Below are 26,235 nucleotides of genomic sequence, written 5' to 3'. Positions count from 1 at the left end.
GACCCCTCCTGGAATGCATCACCCTCCCTGTGGAGTGTGTGGGGGGAATGGGATGGGAGGGTGGTCTGGGGGGCAAAGGAGGAAGGTAGAGAGGGAGGGAGGGAGGGACAGAGGGAGAATTAGGGAACTGACATGTAAAATAAGAAAAAATAAATAAATAGAAAGAAAAGAAAATATTTGCTCAATAACATTCTTTAAAAATCATTTAAATATATTTACCACTGCTTACACACAGAAAAAGTAATGAGCCTCTTATAAGAATAAATTTCTTATTTTAAAAATGAATCAATAAAATTAAAATAAACTTAGCAATTCAGTTGAAATATGGAAATAACACATTAAATTAACTTATAGGCTATGAAAAATGTGAGAATTCTCACTATTTTGCAAATTAGCCTTTTTTCAAATGGGCTTATAACCTTTTCTTCCATCGAGAAACTTTCATGTACTTTGAACACACCCCCACACACATGCACACATGAGTTTTTACATCAGACGTAGTCATTGATAATCAAGTGAATAACATAAAATGAAATTTTAAGCTCTAGATTTGGATCTATAAGATACATTCTTTGTTTAATAATGTAGGAATACATCTCTTCAGACATGATGAAATTTCTTTACAGTGAAACAATTGTTGTCATTTTAAGGCTCATGTTAATATGTAACTGAAACCTTGAAGGCTTGAATTCAAGGTCTGAGTGGACTTGGAAGCTTTTCTGAACATGTACTAAGACAAATGTAATAAGCCTGTAGGGCTGTGTAAGCAGCAGCATGAGAGAGAAACTTAGATATTGATAGGGTTGTGAAGTATAAAGAGACTCTAGAGAAGAAAAGAAATAGATATAGAATATAATAATGTAAATATTTTACGCTTAGACTCAGAGGTAAAAAAAATATTCTTTTTTTAATTTATTATTTTACATGTCGATCTCAGTTACTGCTTCCTCCCTTCCTACCTCCCTCCCCCACTTTTACCATCTCTGCCCTCTCACATGCACCCTAACCACCCTCCCCTCCCATCCCTCCACCCCAATTCCATATGTAGGGCAATGCCATCCAGTTGGGGTCATGTAGATCTGACAGATCATGTGAAGTAGGGACTAGGGCTTCTCTCCTTTCTCTAGGTTAAGGCAATTATCCCTCCATGGGGGATATGTTAGCAAGGTCCTTTTTTGCACCAGGGATACATCCTGGCTCCATTGTCTGAGGTCCCTTAGACTGCTCAGTCCTTCTGGCTGAGACCCATATTCAGGGGGGACTGAGTCAGTCTCATGCTGGCTTCCCAGATATTAGCCTGGGGGCCCATTAGTTCCTCCTTGTTCAGATAAGCTGTCTCTATGTGTTTATTCAGTCTCTTCCACATCTGGTGGAGGTGTAAACTCTTACAGCCATTTTGGAGATCACTATGGCAGTTCTTCTGGAAAATGGGAATTAGTTTACCACAGGACCCAGCAATCCCCCTCTTAGGCATATATCCAAATGATCCACATCCATGCAACAAAGACATCTGTTCAACTATGTTCGTAGCAGCACTATTTGTTGTAATAGCAAGAACATGGAAGCAACTTAGATGCCCCTCAATTGAAAAATGGATAATGAAGATGTGGCACATCTACACAATGGAATATTACTCTGCAGAAAAAAAAAATAATGGTATCTTGAAATTTGCAGGCAAGTGGATGGCACTTGAAGAAACCATTGTGAATGAGGTAACCCAGTCACAAAAAGAGGAACATAGTATGTACTCACTCATATATGGATTTTAGACCTAGAGCAAAGGATCACCAGCCTATAATTCACAATAACAGAGGAACCAGTATTCAGGTGTATTCTAAGAGATTCATATAAATTCCCTCACAGAACCAGGAAAGGACAAGTCCCCCAGAGCACGTGAGTGGAGAGAGAAGTAGGAGAAAGCGAGGAGGGGGAGAGGAAAACACTTGCGACTAGGAAGATTGAGTCTGGTTAGGAATAGAAGACAGGAGAGAGAGAGAGAGAGAGAGAGAGAGAGAGAGAGAGAGAGAGAGAGAGAGAGAGAGAGAGAGAGAAGGAGAGAGAGAACATAAAAGAGGGAGCCAATATTGGTTTGAAGAGAAAATTGAACCCAAAGAAAGGTCTAGAGAACTACAAGACTGCTGCCAACTAAAAATTTAAGCATCCGTGGAAAGGTTACCATAAATGCCCTTCCTGTATATTGAGATCAACAACTAACTTATCCATGAAGCCCTCACCTAATACCTGTTGGAAATAGGAGCAAACACCCATACATAAACACTGAGTCGAACTAGAACCCAGATGCAGATGGATTTGAAAAAAAATGTTCTTACTTTTTTATTTTAGCATATGTGTTAACATTTTAAAAGGAGGAACATCATAAAAGAAATAATCATATATTTTATTTAAATATAAATCTACCAATATAATATACTTAATAGCTTAAAGTCATGTTCTGTTACATCATTCTAGAATGAACATGATTATTTGAACAGAAATTACTAACACTTCATGTTTTTGAGATCAAAATAATTAAATGTACTTCAGTTTCTCCTGTTAGGCTTTTTGCATACCATGAGTTATGTAGAATCATATAAACTGAAGTCATCCTGTGAATAGGTAACTGATACATTTTTTGGTGGTGGAACTTTGCATCATGATGTTAATTAAAGGTAAAGTGGTGCTAAAAGTAACATAATTTATAGAAAAATATCCAGTTTCTATTTGAAAATTTACATATTTACATAGTTTCTATTATCAGAAAATAACCCCCAAATGGAAATATGGTCAACATCTTACATCAAGAGATTATTTTTAAATCAAAAACAAATGAAAGATTCATAAGAATCTTTACAAGATAAGCCTCAAAATACTAACAATATTTTATTCCACTTAAATATTATCATAATAAAATGCACAGTATTCAATTAAGAATTCAATGCATATGTGTGTGTTTATGCATGGCACTGGACAGTGAATAAAGAACTTTTTAAATTCATGCAGGGACACTTAAATACTACCTCTGAGAGACATTGACATGGAATTGTCCCAGTAATGTATTAAGCAATTGGACCAATTGCCAAAACATAACTGTTCAGTATTTCACTATTTGTAATGTTTGGTATATTTTCTGTCTCCTGTTGTATTAAATATCAGAATATGGAAGCATCATCTCATTCAAATCTGTTCATCACACTAGCATGATAAACAGAGCTTAAGGGATGAGAATACTTCTGACTTACAGTGTCGAGGACAGAGGTTAAAGAAGCATATAGGAGTTTCAGTCTGTGCCTGTGCAGAAGGAATGAGGTAATGCTGACCACATCTTTGCTATAAACAGCAAACAGAGCAAAGACAGAAACAGAAGCATATCTCACCATTATGGTTCACTTTCAGCAAACCCTTCCAGTAAAGTACAACAGAAGCCTGGGAGTTCAGCACTTTGAGACCACCTCTAAGGCTTGAAGAAGAAGTCCACCACAAAGGGAAACTGAGCTTAAGGGTTTTTTTTTATCTGAGGGTAAAAAGAAAACTCACACATGTGCTGTTTGACTCATGCTCTTTCTTTATCCTTCTGCCTAATTTTCTGTCCTCTTATTTTCTTCTAAGTTCTAATTCTTTCTAGTTTTTCTTTGTTTCAATTGTCTCTTGTTTCTCTGTTTACCTAGCTTAAATATAGTTTTACAGGAGGCCTAAAACAAAATGAAAAATTTTTCAATAGTTACATCTCATTGGTCATAAGCACATTCCTTTGTTAAACGATAAGGTGTGGAGCCATTTACCATGGCAATGCCAGGTTTCAAGGTTCCAAGGGTAAGACTGATCACAGGCCAGTGTGCACAGTGCCTGGTGAGGCAAGCTGCGAACATAGGTTTCTATCAGATAAACGTGGCACGAGAAGAATTGGCATGATTTTTAGGTTGCTTTTGTTATTAGCCTTGGTTATATAGCTGTAAATCTGACCTTGTAACATACCTGTAAAGTTTTTTAACTCATGGTCCATGTACAAAAATAGTTAGTCTAGTTTTAATTGGCTCTGTGGTTAAAAATAAGCAAATTGTATGTAGCTTGTCTTAGACTTGAGAGATTGCTATCTTCTTGTAGTCTGAGTAAAGGGGGAAAAACAGGCTTTTAGTGTCTTACAGTCCTTGTGGGACAAAATATCTAGTTATGAAGAATAACCCAGTATATTTTGTACATATTAAAATCATACACTTAGTTATAAGCCATCTTTCTAACTATCCTGAGTTATATGTGCCCATAAGATTGAGAATCAATCATGAGATTATATATACACATAACATGAGCTTATATACTATCATGCAAGTATTGGGAAGACACCATAGGTGCTTTTGTCCATGTGAAATTACAGACAGTTGCAGTTTCTTGGAATGCTGGTTCCATAGTACTTGTACTGGTTGGGATTCTCCTCGATCAGAGAATCATTTCTCTGGTGGGTTGACATCTGAATATTAATTCACACCTCCTGCAACCCCTACAGCTTCCAACAAAAGCATATCTAAGTGCCTGAATGTCATAAATCTTCTCAAATAAAATCTGACACCAAATGTTCTAATACATGAATCTGCCCTGGCCATTCCTCACCAAACCCTAATATCATGTTTGATTATTTCAACACATAATCAGATAATAATTATGGTATATCTGTGAGAGGCATAGTTTATCTGATATTCTCTAGTGCAGACTAGTGCTGGAGGGATTGTCTTGTCTACTTTATGAACTAGAACATTGCTTTCCTAATGCTGTTATTTCTTGTGTACTTCATTATTGAAGTATTTTTCTAAATCCTTATTAAACTCAATTGCTCAACATTAAAACAATTTCAACATCATTTTAATACATTTTTGCAAGAATATTGTCATTAGGAAAGAAGAATAATAAACGAGTAAACTTGATGTTTTACTTCCATGGATTAAGAGGTGGTAAGAAATACACACTTCACACCCTTGACCAGTCTCCTTCTAAATATGTACACTTCATCTTTAATCTGTAGTCAGTTGAATAAAAGTTGATATCATATGAAAAAGAAAGAAAATTTAGTGAAATTAAAGTACTGTTTTCATTATCTTGAGATTTTAATAAGCGTTAGAAAGAGAATTTTAGAGTTCACATTATTATTGTTATTTAAAGAAAATGTCACTTTTAAGAAAGCATTATATTAAAGGTGACCATAATAGAAAATGTTTTATTTTATGTTAGATAAGATGGAAGACAGCAACAAGGAAGAGAATGGTATCGGTCTAATACAAATTGAATTTTAATGTCATGAGAGACTGCTGTGTGGTATTTGCTTTTTGATAAATTAGCTGTTGTAATACTTCCCAGTCTCAATTTGTGCTTTTCTTTTTTCTTGTATTTACATATCTTTGAGACAGTATCTTCCTATGTATCTAAAGGTAGACTTGAGCTCATGCAAGCCTAAGCCTCCTGAGTACAGAGATTACAAATGGGTACCACTATGTTTCACTGTTTTATTTTTTTTTATTAAAGTAAATAAAAGTCACAGGCTATAGATTAGAAGTGATGTGTAACATTATAAAAAATATACTGAGTTACTGGTTTTAAAATATGTTTGGAGTTTTGGCTGTGAATTTGCTATAGAAGACTTCATGGCAGAGCCAAAACAATTTCTCCTTTTCGACTCTCTGCTTTCTAGTTCTTTGTAAATTCCCTTTTCATTGTGTTTCTTTGAGAATGAATGTTACTTTTGTCATTACTTATTTTTATAAACTGCAATGTATATATTGAAGCGGTATTTCTAATCATCATATTGTATAAGATCTACCAATGCTAATGCTTTGTTTTACTTTTGCCAATGTGATTAAATTAGTGAAAGAGAAACCTCTAACATAAAGGAATAATAATAGGTTTAGGAAATATGACAAGTCATTAAATAGTGTAAACTATAACTTTGATGCTTCTTTTTTAAGAAATAATGTGCAATATATACTAATTTAAACAGATAAGGATGAATTTAAAATGCAAGATATAAACCTATCAAAATATGTCAGTAACATTCTCATTAGGCAAGGTTAAAAGGACCAATATTTCTTTACTGACATTTATGAATGAACATGAGTCATATTTTTTTCCTATTTTAAATGTTACCTTGATAACTTTAACAGGCACTCTCAATGAATAAATAATGCAATTAACATTATTAATACATTACTAGTTAAACATGACAGTGAATGAAATACTATAATTGAAAGAATACAATATAATTATGCACAAAGTTTCCTAATCTCTCTACTCTTGACTTGATAGCACATTAATAGGACCTGTAATACCATTTCAGTGATGTTTTAGAATAATAATTTCCTTAAACAATTATTAGATAATACCTTTTCTAAAGCACTATCCAAGCGCCTCTATCAATGGTAATCATAAAATAATGGATAACATAGTGAATTCCTATATAATTTTAATTACTATATCATATGTTGGAGACATAGCCTCAGTATTTATTATAGCCACTCTCAATTATTTGTTTTGGACTCAAGTAGAAACCTACTTTTGCTCATATTATCTTTTTAAAAATTATATGCATGTTTTCCATTATTCTCATTAATTTAATTTCCAAATATACTATAACTACTCACACTACTGAAAACTGCTGTGAACAACAGCAATGATACAGCTACAAATTCATACTTTGTTATAGAAGTAAGGGACTTTCATAATATATCTAAAACTTTGGTCTCATCAAAACAGCTTTAATTCTTTCTTTTTATTTTAACTATGCACAACTAAAATTGCACTTTAAGGTGATTTTCAGTCTCTTTTGGGTGGTGTACAATGTGTACTTTACAATTGACTTATAATTGGACTGTGCTGACAGTGTAAAATCTTGCAAGTATTGAACATGACATTTATGACAGTATTGCTGTCATCCAGGCCTCTTTTATTGAGAATGTGGAGAATTATAATTGGGCTAACAAGCCTGGTAGCCTGGCCTCTTTCCAATTATACTAACCAGACTGGTCTAGTATTAGCTGCCTGAACACCCATTGAAACAGGCATTTGTTTTCCTTTCTACTTTATTTTTGTGCTTTTCCAAGAACCTGAAAATTAAATCCCCTCTTCCCTTATTTACTAAGAAATGTTAATAATTTAATTCTACCAACAATTATAAACATTTGTATTTTACAAAGTTAATTTTCTTAATTTGAATACAATTATTTCTATGAAAAAAAATGACGTGTTGCTGTTACATGGTAGATATTAATTATTTTCTAAATAAATTATGAGTTTGAGGCATTTTATAATTTGAATACTTGCCAAAGTGATGAATTTGAGTTTTAAGTAAAAATTCTTTCCTCATAAACTATTTTTTATTTGATTTTTGAATATGTCTTTTGAAAGTTGGGCAAAACTTTTTGTGTTTAAGTTAATAGTGTTTAATCTAAAATGTAATATCAAAAAGCCACAAAAAACATGTAAATAATCCTCAGTTGTCATAATTCTAAAACGTTCTTAAATTCAATCAATGCATTATAACTCAGTTTGTTATTGAACATTAAATAGTATGCTGCTGGAAAGATAGCAGGATTTTATGCATATGGATCAGGTGGAAGCAAGAACACAGTAAAACTGGGCTTGGCTTGAGCAGGTGAAACCTCAAAGCCTGTCCTCTGAGGCACACTTCCTCCAATAAGGCCATACACAGTCCAACAAACACATACCTCTTAGGAGTTCCAGGCCAGTTCCAATGAGCATACGGAGACCTTATTTATCAACGTACCACAAATTGTGTCAACAAAACTAGTAAAAATGATTGGAAAACAATAAATATTTCAAATATTTGATTTGAAGTTTTGTCCTAAAAATGCTCACGATATTTTGACCATTCATTCCCTCTCATAGTCATTTACACTTTAATGTTATGAAACAGTTTGTGTTTTAGACAAAACTTTTAGTTATTGATCAAAGGTTTTCAACCTTTCAAAATTTAAGAGTTTGTGTGTGTGTGTGTGTGTGTGTGTGTTTGTATTTTTGAAAATATTCAATAAAAGAGTAGATACACAATCAATTTCCTGGAAATAAACTTACACTTATCTAAACTTTCTTGAAAATTTTCTTTGGCTCTAAATATCATGGCAACCAAAGTATCAATCATGCTTTGCCTTTTGTATTTTCTTTGTAGTAGATTTAAAACGTTCTATTCCGTAAGGGTCTGTCCCCTGCATTGGAGACTGTGTATTTCCCAATTAGAGTATGGGTTACTTTCTTCAACACTAATGCATCCCTCCTCTTTAAATATCCATTTCTGATTCACGTCTCATCAACTAAAGTAATGGAATTTACAGGTTTCACAGTTATGCAGACAACCAACTGCCCAGATAAGTTATACTAGGTCAGTGGTTCTCACCCTTCCTAATGCTATGATCTTTTAATGCATTTCCTCGTGCTGTCATGATACCCAACCATAAATTTATTTTAGCTTTGAAATTAATACATAAATATATATGACCCCACTTCTGTCTTCTCCCTTCATTCCTTCCCATGACCTACATGAGATAATGTTGCCACATTAAAACAGTAATTTTGTTTCTATTATGGATTGTAATATAAATATTGGTGTTATGCAATGGTCACGGGTGACCCCTGTAAAAGGACCATTTGATTCCCTAAGGGGCCATGATCATTAGGTTGAGAAGTACTGTACTGGAAGAATCATATGGGGTTGACTGGGCATTGTAAAGTACATACTAGCAGTTTAATACGTGCCTGATTTCTTTAAGTTCCATCCCCATAATGTAGCATAATAGATACATATTTTAACCTTGAAATTACTACATAAATATATATTTCCACATTCTCTCTTCCCCCTCCATTCCCTCCCATGAGCCCTACCCACCTTGCTCCATCTCATATTCATGACCTCTTTTCAATAACTGTAATTTTTAACACACGCACACACACATACACAACTGCATAAATACAGCTTGCTTGGTCTTTTTTATTTACATACACACATATGGTTTCAGGATGACAAAATTTTTTGAACAGTCAGTGTCCTCAGACATGTGAAAGATAGCGTTTCCAATTCTCAGCAGCATTTGTTTGGCTGTAAATATGACCCTGTTGTAATCTTACTGAATATGGACCCCACATACTCATAGAGAGAAGCATTGTTGGAGGTAAGGCCTTGGTGGAGTGTCACTGAGGATTGGCTTTGAGGTATCAGAAGCTCAAGCCAGTCCCTTTGGCCCACTGTTTCTATCTGCTGGTGGGGGATCCAGACAAAGAACTTTCAGCTACCTTTCCAGCACCATGTCTGCCTGCATGCTGCTATCCTCCATGCCATGACAATAACAGACTAAAACTTTGAACGGTAATCCAGCCCCAAATAAATATTTTCCTTCATAAGAGTTGTTATGGGCATAGTGTCTCTTCATGGTAATAACATCTAAACTAAGATAGACAAGCTAAAATGTATATTTGTGTTATACTTGCACAGGTCTTGCTTAGGTAGCCATATTTCTGAATTATCATCTACAAAGATCCTGTCATTTATGGAGAATTCCTCATGTCCTGGCTCTTACAATCTTTCTGTCATCTTTTATGAAATATTTCCCGAATTTAATATGATTGTGCTGTAGAGTTAACAACTAGGGCTGAACACACTATGATCAGTTTTTCTCAACATATTTCCTAGTTGTGGTTTGATGTAATGGTCTCTGTCTGTTGCAAAGTTAAGTTTTTGAACGTACACATACTGAGGACAAAGTAATATGAGATCATGCAACAAGGTTACTTAATGAGGAAGTTGTAGTTTCAGCATCGACAGAGCATGAACAAACAACCAAAAGTTTCTAGAATGATTTCAGTATATTACTGTTTTAGTGTTCTAAGTACACACAATTTAGAATTTTGCTTAATGGATTTTGTGCATTTTAAATAGTATTAAATATATTTATCCATTTATGAATATTATATAAATGATTATTAAAATTTTTAATAAAAAGGTACAGAGAAAGAAAGAAGGTTGTCATTTAAAAGATTTGGTGACTTGCTTGGGATTTCCAATAATCTTTCTTTCTTACTATTATTTACAGATTTTAATCCTACACTAACAAAATATAATAATCTACACTAACAAAATATAACAGTCAAGACTCTCTTTCAAATTATAGAGTCTTGCACAAATTTAACTAATAATAAAAACATCTCTGCTTCCCTACCTGAGGTCTGTCTCACATCTAACATGTCTGTTTCTTCTCCTTGTGCATCCTTTCCTTGGTACCAGCGGCTGCTTCGAAGAGTAAAGTCAAAGGTGAGCTTTACTCCTTTCTGCATGATTTATGATGTTTCTATTTATGCCCAGTCTACTATTGGCTTTTTATTGATGGAATCACTTCTGTTGATGAAAGTATTCTTTGCTCTGTATTTTTATAAATTTCTACAAGTGTGATACGTTAATTAAAGCTTTAGTGTCTTGTGCATGTCTGTATTTGCATGGCTATTGTTGTGTAACTTTTGGCAAATTATGATTTAAAGTGCTTTGGCTCACTAATATTTTATTACACAATTTTTTTTGTTTCCTTCAATAAAATTGAAAACTAGAAGACATGTACCAAAATTTATTAATAGAATTCTGCAAAATAGTGTGTCTTCATAGAATTATGATAAATCAAGTATTCTAAAAATCAGGTAGCATTAACTCTAAGATGCTAATTATCAGTTTTCTTTCATTATATAGGGACATTAAGATTGCATATAAAAGACATATGAAATATGATGTCGTGGGGGGCATACATTTTGTCAATGCCTTCTCCTTGATATAAAAAAAAATTCTTTTAATGTTGTCAATCATTAATGACTTTCAAAGATCTAAATATATGTATGATAGTGTGTGATAAATGTAGAATTTTTATATTTCACTGTAATATTTCCAAGAGTAATTGATTATATTGAAAATGCTCTATCAACTAGCATATAGTTCAGTGCTAGAGTGCTTCCCTAGCAGACACAGGCCTTTCTTTCAATTCCAAGTACACACACACACACACACACATACACACACAAATGAAAACCCTGTATTATCATAAATATTAAAACTAGTTTGTTTAAACTTTGGGCTTGGGTTCTAGATGTCTAGTTTAGCAGTCAGGTTTAATACCATAATAGGTGCTTCCCATGTGTAAGGTCAAGTATTCTTTGATACTATTTTTTTGAACAATTTTTTTATTTTGGTTTTGTTTGTTTTTTTTTATAGAACTCTATGGAAAAAAAGATGAGAGGCAAACCATTCCATCTTATCTCCTAAATGCTTAGACTGTTTATTTATCCCAATTTATGTGACTTCTGGCATAGTCATGTGATTTTTCTGACTGGATGGTGAATATTGAAAAGAAACACACATTCACATTCCAATAAAGGAAATGCTTGATAATGAATTTATGCTTACAAATTTATAAGCATAATGCATTTATATAATAAAAAGTTGCAAGGTATAGTTTTAAGAATAAATAACTAAACAATTTATGGTAAAATATTAATTGTGGAACATAACACATAAGGATAGGTAGTGTTAGTCATGATTTGAGGTGTTCATAAATGGTGTGGAACATGAAATGGTTCTGAGGATAGATAGAAAGTACACAGACAGTGTAGTCCATAGCCTTAAATTTAGGGCAGCTAAATTAAGGGATGAAAACAGTATATTATAGTCAAGAGAGAAGACATTTTGAATTACATAATGTATTTTTGTCAGAGTATTCAGGAAAATAAATTTGAAGGCACTCCAATAGTAAATGGTGTGATGAGGGACAATCAATTCTACATTATATTAACAAAATTCCTGTTGTACTAAACACCTCTTTGCTGACTTAACCATTGACAAAAGCTTAAATGTAAGAAATTAATCTCATGACTGAGAATTATAGCTATAAATCGTACACCACAGTAGTTGGAGTTTTGTAATGCAGGCACGTTTCTGTGCTTAGTTTAATGATTCATCTTCCTCCTTCTTTATTGTTATGCATTAATAACTGTTTATATCTATCTCTCTACTTCTATACAACTCTGTGTGAGACATTTCTGCAGTTTCCCCTATTGGCCATTCTTTGAATGAACTAGATATTATAAATGGCAAAAAGACACTTTTAGGAATCAATTATATCTGGGAGTCATAGTAATTTACTTCTAATTATTGTTTAAGAATTACGTAGATTTTGCTTGCATTAACTTAAAATGCATTAAATTAAAAATCCACACATAAATAAAGATGGAAAAATTGCCAACACCTGATTTCTGTCCTCTAATTTTCACTCACAATCATAAACATAGGTAACTTTTGATCTCTTGGGAAAAACATTAACACTCAGAACTACTTATAACAGAAAAAAGAGAGAAAAATGAGAATTAAATGTTTACCCTCATATTGGACTCTTAAGCATGTTCTCCATGTACTAGTGTTATGCATTTGGCAGAGATACTACATGTTGGTATCTTCAAAAAGGCAAGCTAGCGATGTCTTACTTGCCTCCTGCAGAACTCCAATAGCTGCACTCAAGAAGCACAGATGTTTCAAAGTACTGAAGATTTTGTAGTAGCAGACACTGGAAGAGGTGATTGATACTCAGACATTCAGTGTACTTCTGATAGTGACTGATTGCAACATTCTAGTAATTAGACATAAACCATTTAAAAAGTTACTGGACAATGCCAACATTTTGAGTTTATTTTTTATAAGTACACTTCTTATTGATGGCTAAAATCAAAACAGCAATTACAGCTTATGACAGAGAGGATGTAGAGAAAGGGGAATGCTTCTTCACTGCTGGTGGGAATGCATACTTGCACTGTCAGTTTGGAAATAACTATGGCAGTTTCTCAGGAAAATGGAAGTCAATCTACCTCAAGGCCCGTCGGTTCCACTCTTAGGCATATACCCAAGGATCACACTCATATACAAGGACATGTGTTCAACTATGTTCATAGCAGCATTATCTGTTATAGTCAGAAACTTGAAGCAACCTAGATGCCCCTCAACTGAAGAATGGATAAAGAAATTGTGGTACAATTACACAATTGGGGACTACTAAGCAGTTGTGAAACAATGACATATGAAATTCGCAGGCAAATGAATAGAACTAGAAGAAACCATCCTGAGTGAGCCATCTCAGACACAGAAAGACATATGTGATCTGTACTCATTCATAAGTAGATACTAGACATAGAGCAAAGGATTATCAGCCTACACTCCACAATCCCAAAAAAGCTGGGACACAAGGAAGACCTTACAAAAGACATACATGGACCCAGACAAGGGAAAAAGGGCAGAATATCCTGAATAAATTGGAAGCATGGGGCAGGGGGAGGTAGGAAATTTTTATCATGCAGTAGATTCCATCCATACACTACACTTTCATAAGTAGTGCTACATGCTAGTACACGGTTTTAATTTTGTCAATGTTCTGTGCTGTTTCTGGAATTTTCTATTGTAATAATTAAACTAGACAAAGAATAATGGACATTAAATGAAGATATATGACAGAACTGCTCCAAAAAAGTAGACTTACCTGAGGAAAGCTGCATTAAGCTATCCTCTGTCCTATGTATACACACACACGCACATACACACACACACACACACACACGTACACATATGAATAAGTGTACAAATTAGAATACACACCTGTATACTTATGAGCATGTATATAAACTAGAACACACCCACAAATACATAATCAGATTGTGAGAGAAAAAGAAAGTGAGTGTGTGTGTGAGAGACAGACAGACAGAGAGAGAGAGAGAGAGAGAGAGAGAGAGAGAGAGAGAGAGAGAGAGAGAGAGAGGGGGAGGGAAGGAGGGAGGGAGGGAGGGAGGGAGAGAAGAGAGAAACAGAACAGGGAACAGGAAACACAGGGAAAAGTGACAGATGATGTAAGACTAAAAAGCCTCATTTGCTCAATTCTCTTTACTTTTTAATGGCCACAATTTTTGTGTTCTTTTAGTAAGAAAAGAGAAATTGTTAAGCAGGAAGTTTCAGTGTCAGAAGCTGAGTGAGGACACTAATGGCATTACCTTCTACATTCTGCCTGTTTTGGGGACAGTGCTTTGACTCATCAATTTTTTAAAGCTAACTAGAAAGTTTTTCCAGTTTAATCCATGGATACCAATTAGTATAACCACTGACTTTAAAGTATCTTACATTGTCTCTGATCTAATATCTCCATCTCTTTTTTTGAGTATACCCATTGTAATGTTAAAAAAATTAATTTTTTTATTTTATCCTGAAAAGCTGAATGTGCCACAGTTTCTTACATCACCAATATCTGCCTACTTTTCCAGTTTTAAATGATTTAAAACTGGAACTTCCCCTCCTCTACTGCTCTTATAAGCACATATAGGCACTTAGTTATGAAATTGTCCTGATTCTGTCCCCACAGTAGCTTTTGTGTGAATCTCTTGTCTTCAAAACATCCATTCCTCTGAGCTTGCCTGGAGTTGTTTTTAACTAGTTTCCTGCTTAATTCTCAATACAGTACAGTCTATTCTGCATTTGTATATCATACTGAATTTTAAATAAGATCATCAATGTTTTGCCATTTAGGAAGTTAAAGGAAAAGAGCATCTTAGAGAATTCTTGAAACGATTTTGTGTAAAATAATATTCACCTTATAATTGAGTAATTCAATTAGACCCAGTTTATCTTAAATTAACTGTGTTTTATAATTTTATAATTTAAATAGTCTGAATCTAGTACTAATATATATATATATATATATATATATATATATATATATGTTACTCCTAATTTTCATTTCTATTTTTTCTTTGAATTCAAACTTTGGATAACAATAAAGACTTTATGCCATTTCCAGAACACGAGTGTTTATGTATTGTTTTCAAAGTGAATGCCTTAACTCTTAGCATCATATTACCTTTATAAAATTATCTGATTAAAAACTAGCATATTCATTCTGACTTTGGAAAATAATTAAGAGGTAAGGCAAAATTCTCAACTACTTGAGTTAAAATGTATTTATTGTTTGAAGGAGAAAGTGGCATCAACATTTAATTTTACTTTATTTTGAATTATTCATAGTTAAAGTAATTTGGTAATCTTAGTCTTTGAATATGTACTTGAATATGCTATTCAAATAACTTACATATTTACAGTTAAACTGAAGGGGACATAAGTTAAAATTGAGATCAGCAAAACCACCCTGGGCTACATGAGAGTGATTTGGTCTAAAGGAGATATAGAGCTTATGCCTTTAATTCTAGCTGGCTAGAGAGAGTAATATAAGGTGGGAGGAGACAGGAACGCAATCTGATTGTGTCTGAGGAGCAGTGCAGTCCAGTGTGAGGTTCAGTGGATCTCCATCAGTCTGAGTATTGGTAGAGGTGAGAACTCTCTAGTAGCTAGTCACTTTGCTTCTCTAATCTTCCACTACCCCAATAACTGTCTCTGGATTTTTATTATTCAGCCTAAACATCTACTAAAAGGAATTAACATGGGAGACTATGGTACCACTCAATAAATTTTATTTACTCTGTTACATTATCACTATTCAAATGGCATCTCTGGTGGAATAAACAAATATGAAAACATAGTTGAACACAGGCTTAAAATATTTGAGTATCAGCTGAGTTTCATTGTCACAATGACATTTATAATGTTATCACCATTACAAATTAATATGACTATCAAACATATAATTTGAATGATCCACTAGGTGAATAGCCTATCTTTCTTTTTTTGATACTTTTTTATTTAAATTTGAAACAAGTTTGTTTTATATGTCAATCCAAGTTCCTGCACCCTCTCATCCTCCCCTGACTCCCACAAACCTCCATTCCATACCATTTCTGCTCAAAAGGGAGGGTGAGGCCTTCCATGTGGAGTCTTCAAAGTCTGTCATTTCAGTATCTTTACTGTAAAAACTAAATCATATAAATATTACAGGTAATAATTTCATTGTAAATAAAGGAAAAAATATTAAGAAATTTATTATTTAGTAATTGATACAACACTTCAAATATAAAATGACTTGTTTTTCATTATCAGTGGGAAAAACAATGGAGGAAGACTATAATGAGAAGACAAAACTTAAGTACTTCTGTAGAAACTATGCTTAATTTGAATGAACTCTTACAAATTTTCAAAAGCTTCATCAAAAATTACTAATCAATAAACAACTTTCTAAGCCTATGCTTATTTACCACATGTAAGGCTGAGCTAGAGGAGCTAGTGAAGTGGGTAAAGTCGTGTAAGAGAGTTATATCATCTTATGTTTCCAGAGCTTATATTCAACAAGGACTCCAGGTGAAGACAGTGAAGATGGTGCCTCCTGGAAGAATATTTTCCTTAACTACATTCCACTTAATCTTGCTTCTGTTAGATATTTATTAAAGAATGACTGTACATATATAAACATATAATTTGACACTAAACATTAAACTAATTTATCAGTTAGAAAAACTTAAAATAGTAACTGTAAGAACAAATCCTTCTTAGATCTAATATAGATCATCCACTAAACATTTTGTCTTTGTTTTCTAAGTCAGTCCTCACAAAGTATTCTGAGATAGGCAAATATGTTTGTTCTTCTTTTAAACTTCTGAAAATAAATACAAACTCTTATGACATTTGTTTAAGGTTGCAAAAGACTGAGACAGAACAAAGATGCCAAACATGACAAGCTAAATACAGACTTCAAAGTTCAAATCGGCTGAAATTTCTAATGAGACAATGCTAATTATCGTTTCACTTTTCCTAAATATTATTTAATATTAATGTAGATCTATATTTACCCAGGTAGAACTAGAATTGAAGATGATGATGGATTGATTAGCACAACAGTTGCAGACAATATATTCTCCATGTAGATTTGTTGTTGGTGGTAATTTAAGTGCGGTTATCTCTATGTGCATGAGTGCTTAGCCTACTTGAATGTCTGTGCACTGCATGCATAGCTGATGCCCAGCCAAAGAAAAGATGATATCAGATCCCTTGAAAGCTAATCTGTAGTTGTTCAGAATCAAATCCAGGTCTTCTGGCAATACAGCAAGTCTTCTAAACATTGAGCCATCTCTCTAACTCTCCCATATACTTCTTATTCTTCAGATTGTTTTTATTCTATTTTCTAGATGCCTCGTTCATTTACTTTATGATAATTATGTTGGAAAATTAAGAAGATAATTTCAAAATTAGATGATGAATTTTCCAGAAATACTTCAAGCATAGATAATGTGAAATGCTAAGCTCAGAGCAACAAAAGAGTATACACATGAAAATTTAATCATAAGTTGACGCAAAGGGTCAGAACATAGACAATTCAAGTTGATTCTAAAGTACAGCCTCGTTCAGTATGGTTTATTTTGATTTCTTGCTGTGAAAAGATTTTGACATGTATTTCATCTTTGGTGTTTCTCATTTATTTCTGTTGTGTAACTGTACTGTTCATGTAGCTCAATACAAATTAGTTTGGCTCCTGAAAGATAGAGCCCTCCAGGTAGTATTTACATTTGCAAGTCTAAAACAATATTATATTTTACAGGAGTTAATGGAGCTGTAATTCCTCATCTTTTCTGTCTTCTTGAATATAAAATCAGGCCTGAGCTATCCTGTAGGTTGGATGAAGCAACTGATTTTGACACAAACTAGGGCACAACTTTGTATGACATTTATAAGTTAGTTTAAGCATTTGTACTTCATATTCTCATGTAAACCCTAAACAAATCATTATAAAACCTTTTGATATAGTCCAAACAGCTTTCAACTCAAAAGACATGAGCTGCTACTATTCAGTTTCAGCCAGTTGATATCATTATATTATGCTAATAAAATTGGTATTTACTTACCCTATAGCTACTGCATGCATGTTCAGAAACTCTGTAATTAAGTTCTCATACAATGTGTGGGTTGTAGGTGTCTAAACAGAAATAGCCATAATGAGAGGGGATAGTCATCAGTCTGCAGCAGTTAGTTTGGAGATTTTAGGGACATTTTGAAAACAAATTTTATAAGGTCAAAAGTTAAATTACACTAAAAAAAGTACTTTATACTTTAAATTTGACCTATTGATGGTTGTGTAGTTTAAGGGTAATAATTTTACTAAGAATCATAAAATTTGTTACTACCATGTTATGAGTTATGGATAACTTTGTTCTGCCTGGATTCTAGTACTTTTCTTTTATTTCTTCCTCTTTAGTCATGTGTAAAATGGAGATAATTTTATCAATACTATACACTCTATAGATTTGATTTGGTGCAGAAGAATGCATGAAAATAACCTTAACCATTTAATCGATTCCAGACAGAAATAAATGGGGCATAATTACTGAGGTAGTAGCCAGGGACTCAGTGTTGAATAAAATGTGGCTCTGAATTGTGTCCATGTCAGAAGCCCATATATGGTGGACATTATAATATAATAACAAAATACTTTATATGCATTTTCTTACTAAATGCCCTTACCAAAGGGGGGAGCTAATGCATCCTTTCAATTGGTTACTTTGCATTGAAATCTTGTTCTGTACATTTTAGTCTGTGTGTGTGTGTGTGTGTGTGTGTGTGTGTGTGTGTGTTTGTTCAGTGTATAGGGTACTACTAACACATAAGTTCTTGAAGGTAAAAATAACTGCTAAGTGATATTTCTCAAAAACTTACAAATTCATTTATATATTATTAGTCAAATTTTGTTCTACACTAAGAAGGGCAAAGGGAGCTCATCATACTCTTAGTTTTACATCTAATTAAATATGAAACTACTTTGGTGATAAAAATATATAGTATCATGAAAATGAGTAACTTTTAATTCATTGCCTGTCCTTGTCAGGGTTTGAGTTTAATGTGTGCAAGTGTGTTGCTATGCAGATGTGAGACAAGTTAGGGTTTGGGGTTAATAATAATTAAGTATTTTGTTATCTTTTACCACAGTTAAAATCATCCTTGGAATGTCTATCATGCCTTAAGGCTGCCCAACTAGAATTTTATACTATTCATAATATAGATTCACAATTTTCTGTGTAATAGGTTTGCAATAGCATATTTAAAGACATCTCAAAAGCAGGGTACTGATACCTTTTCATGAAAATGTAGATTCAATTTCCCCCAGGGACATACAATTCTTCTATGTAGTCCGGGTTTGGGTTCTTTGAAGAATTGAAAAATTCTCCTTAGCAAATACAAAGTTATTTTATATCAACGAAATGATTCTCACAAAACCGACTCTTGATATAGATTTAGGTCACATATAACTGTTGTAATATTATACAATTAAAATTCACAGCTCATTACAGATTTTGGTAATGATGGCTTGAATATTTTTTGTTGTTGTTGCTGTTCAAATGTTATTTAATCCATAATTTCCCATGGTTCAGTTGGACAAAGATCATTTGTGAATAATGAATCCATATGTATTGAGTCAAAGTATCACCTTAATGAGTATTTTCCATGGTCAATTTAATGAGTATACTTTTCCTTTCCCACCCGTTTACTATTTTCTTATACTGTCTTATTAATACCACAGAAAGACTGGAAAAATTAAATTAAGAAAATAAAACTTTGATATTTTCAAAATAATCCTGAATATAAACCAGGGGGAATTATATGTACAAGAAGCCTAATTTACACCAAAAAGGCATTATTTTGAAGCTGTAGTCATTCTAGTTTACCACCACAGGAGATATACTTGGTGACATAACAATTGACTCACACTTGATAATTTATCTTTTGGTTCCCCAAGTAATTATTTAACTTAGGCCCTAGTCAAAAGGAAAGACTATATTTTATTTTTTGTAATTAAATTCAAAACATTATTTTCATATCTCTGTCATTTAGTGAAAAAAAAACCGACATTGTTTCTCACATGAATATATGTTTGAAAATCTACAGAAAAAGTGTATGTAAATTCTTGTATAAAATCACTCTAGGGTAACAAGAATTACCTTACTATCAACTGTGTTGTATCACTGCATTTTTTAATTATTTTATTTTTATTAATTAATATTTAACATTTTTTTCATTTATTTTGCATACCAACAACTACAGTTTCCCCTTCCTCCTCTCCTCCCATTTCCTCCCCTGTCTCCATTTACCATAATCAAATAAAGGTTGCATCATTAGTTTTATATTTTGTTATTAAGTTATAACCTGTTCTGATTTACATACTATAATAAATATTGAAAACTCAGATTGATTTATTTGTTGAAAGCCTTCTTGTCAACTAATAAATTATCTCTATGGTAGATTTGAGTAAAAATAGTAAATACAAACAAAATCAGAAGTTTTTTAAGTCGCAAGGAGATAAGCACATAGCATCTGTGCTGATGGAGTTTAGATAAATTTACGTTGATTTCTGTTTTTCTTTATGTTGTTTGACTGTCTGAGCCTCATAAATAGGTTGTGCAAATGCAGATGGTAGATCCAAGATTAACTCTGATATATGACTGAGGAAAGAAAAGAAGGGAACTTACATAGTTAGGATTATGTATTTGCCTTCTGTTTTTTTTGTTCAATTCTTATGTGTTAATTTTCTTTTATTTTGTTTTATTTTATTAATATTCCTTAGAATCCTATTTGTCCTATAATGAGAGACAATTGGGAATGGATCAGGATGAGAAGGGAGGTGGTGACAAAGTTGGAGACCTAGAGGTAGAATAAATTGCAGTTAGGATATATTTCAATAAAAGGAAAAATAATTAAAAATGAAAATAAATTACTTACAATAGAATAAAATAATGCAATTATAAAAAATTTGCATAAAATGCAAGTTGACTTCATTGCAGTGAATACACCTTATAATTTTATATCAAATTGTAATCAGTGAGAAAGCATTTGAGAAAGTTTATCAATTTTTTAAATATAAATAAAAATATCAGCTACACTGTGAGACAGAATCCATTATTGGCAATTTTACTAAGAACAAAAGGAGGCCATGAAACAAGAATATTAAAACATTGATTTTTATGATTCAATGCTGTGACATATCGTATTCCAGTCAGTATTTATCACAATTACTGTTTTTCCTTGAGTTGCTGAGAATCTGATGCAAAGGACAGATGCAAGATGTAGTATTGAACAGTTAGCCTGTGAAAATAATTTAGCATCTTCAGCTTGTTTTACCTCAGAAACAAATCTATTATGAATTAAATTGTTACATGAAATTGAGTAGACAAAAACAATTGATATGAGGGCTCAATAACTTAAAGGAACGCCATTAATTACAAGTACATATCTGTTGATAGCATCTCATTTCCGAATGAATTTGGTAAACAGGTCTATGTGGTCTTTTGATATGTGTAAATACACTAAGCTTTTTTATTCATTTGAAATCATGGGGTAGTTTAATCTTCAATAGCTAAAACAGACTTGGGTATTTTCCACTGGAATTCTTTAACTCAGTGAATAACATAATAAAAATCAGGCCAATAGTTTCAATAACACATCAGGTATAATGAATCTTTTGTTATAGTATGCAGATGAAATGACTTACATTTGTCAACATTAATTTCAAAGCCTTATTTAAGTGACCAATTGTTTCAATCTAAAGTGACAAGTGCCTCAATATTTCCAGTATCGTGGCTTTAGCTTTTGCTTTACAGTAATAACAAGCATAATCTTTCCCTTCTTCCTTTTTCTCATTCTCCTGTTTTTCTTATGACCATAAAGTATCTGTGAAACTAATCATCCTCTACTGCAGGGTGGCAGTTTACCCCCAGATCACTCGGGTTTTCAAATTAGTGGAAGAGTTCTCACACTCAAATCAGAGTTTCATGTCTCTACAACATCAGCTACCACAATTCACTTCTTTTGCTTGTATAAAGCAATTGCAACATTTACATCAAGAAGCTTGAACCTAACTTCTTTCTCTTAGATTAACTCCTCATATCACTACTAGCAAGTCCCCGTTCAAAGCAGTTTCTTTGTTTAGAGTTTAGCTCTATATTCACAGTGTCTAGCATCTTTTTCCTTAACATCCAATTAAGCATTGGGCCGTCTTTTCCAGAAAGGCATTATCTTTGTGTTTTATCTAATTGGGAAGACATTTATGCTCCCAAGGATCTTTCAATAGTTCACTTACTGAGATCCTGGTTTTATTTTTGTTTTGGAAGTGAATCATTCTATGAACTTTAAGCTGGAAAAGTGTTGGAATGTTTAGTGTCCTTGACAATGAAATCTTTGAATTCTATAACCATTTGAGTCCATGTCTATGATATTTTGACATCATTTTCTATTTCAACACAGAAAGATTTATCTTTAACCAACAGTGGCCCTGTTTGTTTCTGAAACCTCTGTGTCATTACAAAGTACATTAGTGCAATGTCACTTGTTCCTGTCTTAGATGATTTATTTCTCTCCAGGAGAAAAACAAAAATAGAATGACTCTTGTCTTTTCATTGTAAAATAAGAAATTATGTTACATATAGAAATTTCCCTATCTGTACCACTACAATGCAACAGTATATAATTTCATATTTTAAAAAATCAAACATATCTGTCAAGTCATTGGAGTAGGGATTAAGCCCTACCTCCTGTCTCTAGATTAAGGGAGTATCCCTCCAAGGGGAATGTGCTCCCAAAGTCCTTTCATGCACCCGGGATACATCCTGGTTAAACTGTCAGAGGTCCCTTAGACTGCCCAGGCTTTCTAACTGAGACCCATATTCAGGGGGTCTGAGTCAGTCCAATGCTAGATTCTGAGCTATCAGTCTGGGCATTAGCTCCTCCTTGTTCAGGTCAGCTGTCTCTGTATGTTTCTGTATCCTGGTCTTGTCCTCCCTCTCTGCATCTGGATTCTGGTTTGACTCAGTGATTAGCTGTGGGTGTCTGCTTACTTGACAGATTTAGATGACCCCTCCTGTAAGGCATCACCATACATGTGGAATGGGGGTGGTGGGATGGGAGTGTGGTTGGGGACATTGGAGGGTAGGAGAGATGGAGGGAGGGAGGGAAGGAGGAAGGGAGACCAAAATGGGATCGATACGTAAAATAAGAATAATAAATTATTTAAAAATGACAAGAAAAAATCAAACATATATATAGATATATAGATTTATAGATATACACATACATACATACATACATACATACACACACACACACTTTCATGGGTTGTTATTGTTCACTTTCTTTCTCTGAAAAAATAAATTGAGACTAAAAGATATACAACTAATTTTAATTTAAAAACAATTAACAATTACTGGTAATACAATATTATCATAACATATAGTGAACATATAGAAAACTGGTAGTAGATTTACTCATCTAAGCAAATGTTTTTGTAAGTTATTGGCAGTGAGTTATTCGAAGTTTGTAGGTTACATTTGTATTAAGTGCCTTCAATAGGCAAAAATCAAGAAACTCCATTTGATTTTCTTAGTAGTAGTTACCGTTTTCTCTTCATGTTGCTGTATTGCAGAATATCAGAACATCCACTGTCATTGTCATGATTTAAAATCGGTCTCTTGGTTTATTTTATCACTGTGTTTGCCTTCTGCGAGGTCCTGAACATTTGCTAGGATTAGCACCTGGCATTTGCTTCCTATGCCAAGTTCTAGACATTTACCTGCAACAATCATTTTTTACATTCACTGGGTGAATTTCACCTCATAAAGCATGCTATAGATTTTACTCAGCCATCTCTTTCTGCATACATTAACCTTTCCTTAGACCTGATATTGGAAGCTCCAAAAAAAAAAATTCTACATAGGTCAGTGACAACAATGATCATGGTTTTGCCATCTCCTCAGTCGTGCTCACCTATACCCATTAAAATCAAACACAAGACAAGTAGTGATTAAGTAAAACTTTTTCACAGATCTGTCACTAATTCAATTTTAAATTTTATATTATTTTAATGGTAGTACTATCGCGAATAATAATTCATAAACAAAAGCATAACAGAAATTTCATGAAATGTATTTTTGCAAACAGATCCATTGGAATGATATCAATTTATTTTAATTATTTTTATGTATGTATTATATATTCTATACAAATTTTGTCTTTTCCATATTAAAATATTACTCACTTACAAATAGAATTCTACTGATTCTGTTAGCAATCTTGCAATCATCTTCCTTATTAAGTTAAATGGATAACAGTGGTATGCATATAAACCCTCCTGATGGAGCTTATTACAAAATATTTTCTGAAGCAATTCTTGCAATGTATTCCTATTTGTGCCACAATGCCTGGCTAGAACCCTTCTTCGGTTCCTACCCAATACCTACATTTCACTATTTGTTTTATTTAAAAGATGTACATGTTTCTGAGATTTTTCCCCCATCAAACTGATTATTATATAAGTATTTCATTAATTCTGTTCATTCCATGCTGCAATTGCACATCTCTTTTTCTATATATACCTATTTCTGCAAAGTTATGGACTGAACATTCCACACTACTCACTGGGTGGTTTATATAAATAACCATAATAAAAACCCCCGAAGCTTCAACCCTATTCCCAGTGGTATCCCACTAACCTTTTTTCATCTTGAAAAGGTTGTATCTAGTGCTGACTTCTTTTTCCCCTTCCCACTGGCAAATTTCAGCCTACAGTGTTTCTTCATCTGATTTCCTGACTCTTCCTTGACTTAAGAATTAATTATTGAAATGTATCAGATGCACTCTGAAAATGTCAGAGTATTTGCTTGGGTTTACTAAGAAGTGGGGCTTTGCAGCTATCTCGATATCGGAGCTGAATTTCAAGCAGTATGCTTCTCATGCATCATTTTTATGGGCAACACAGAAATGTAATGCAGAGGATCTCTACTGTCTTTGAAAAGGCGAGTGCTGTATAAGGGCAAGTGTCTCTGTCTTTTAAAGCAGGATGTTTATTTACATTTCATTCAAAGCTATTTTTTTTCCTCATTGAAACTTTAACAAACAAACTCTTTAAAGGGTTACAAGAGACTCATAGAATCTGCTCTATACTACTGCCTCCAAAAGGGCCTGTGGATAATTTTATCTGTCCAATTCAGATGGTTATTGATCTTGGTATAAAAAAGAATTCACAGCCTCCCTTTGTATTTGCTAGAGTATTCTAGGACCCTTATCCTAACAAACTCAGACACAAGTAGACACACACTGAATAGCAAATGTCAAGTTAAGAGTAGAAGCACTTTAAACAGACAGATTAAAATCTCCTAAAAGAGATTCGAAAGAGTCTCCAAAACTATTTCTGCATGGAGTTGGAGAGAAAAGATGATTTAAGTCACAATGCATGATTTTAAAAGGATAGTAAAAAATGCTAAAATATCTGAGGTTCCCTGGTGACTCATTAACTTGAAAATAATTAGTAGTCATCTATTATCTTCCAAGTTCTGCTTCAGGTGTTTTTAGTTCACTTATGTGCACAAGTAACTAAAGAAATCAAAATATCCACCATAATGAGCACATTCTATAAATGATATATTCATGGACAAAGATTAATGTAATGAGAAAAAAAATTAAGACAAGGTGACACTTGTTCAAAATGAAGGTAGCACTGGGTTCACATTCATGACAAAGAGGAAGAGTGTTGTGAGCAAAGAACGAAGACAATGAAAGATCCAGATGTAAGAGGAGATGTGGCAGGATTAGGATGCAAAGACTCTGGTTGCTTGAAACCCTGGAATGCATAAAAGAAATAAATGAAGAAAGATGAGCTTAGTAAAATGATAGATATTGCAGGACCAGGTTCACAGGGTTAACTGGTCAACATATGGATCCTTTCTTTGCTCTAGTGCCGCAGAAGGGCCATGGTAATAGAGGCCAGAATATCATGAGTATAGATCAGCCTGGGCTATATATGATCTCATCAAACACACACACAAACACACACACACACACACACAGACACACACACACAAGCAGTAGCAGCAGCAACAACAACATTTTCATACACATAAAATAATAATATTTTGTTTGAAACAAGTATTAAACATGAAACAATATTGGAACATATATTACTTATATTGCCTTGGGCACTATGTCCAAGGCAACTTATGTAAGAAAGTATTTGTTTTAAGCTATGATTCTAGAAAAATTTGAACTCATCACCATCACTGCAGAAAGACATTACAGCAAACAACAGGCATGATATAAGGAACTGCAGGTAGTGCAAAACCCAAACTAGAAGCTGGAAACTGAGAATATGGACTTGAAATGGCCGGACTATTTCTGCTCTCAAAATAAGCCTGATCTACATCCTTTTATCCAGTAGGCCACTCCTCCTAATCGTGTGTGTGTGTGTGTGTGTGTGTGTGTGTGCG

The 26,235-nt window shown here is 33.5% G+C and overlaps 1 protein-coding gene across 3 annotated transcripts in view; it reads left to right on the top strand.

Moving 5' to 3' along the window:
* The window catches only part of Cadm2 (cell adhesion molecule 2), an 863,789-nt gene that overhangs the window by 582,801 nt on the left and 254,753 nt on the right, over positions 1-26,235 (top strand). For 2 of the 3 annotated variants that reach the window (XM_051191739.1, XM_051191743.1), the window contains exon 2: positions 10,271-10,297. The exons of the other annotated variant lie outside the window; for it this stretch is intronic. In XM_051191739.1, the coding sequence (XP_051047696.1) occupies positions 10,271-10,297 (27 nt within the window). The remainder of the gene's footprint in view (positions 1-10,270; positions 10,298-26,235) is intronic. 3 annotated transcript variants of the gene reach the window in all.

This window comes from Phodopus roborovskii, unplaced genomic scaffold (assembly GCF_943737965.1).
Source record: "Phodopus roborovskii unplaced genomic scaffold, PHOROB, whole genome shotgun sequence".
Taxonomy (NCBI): domain Eukaryota; kingdom Metazoa; phylum Chordata; class Mammalia; order Rodentia; family Cricetidae; genus Phodopus; species Phodopus roborovskii.
The sequence above is the reverse complement of the archived record's forward strand: the minus strand, read 5'-3'. Positions and strand labels throughout refer to the sequence as shown.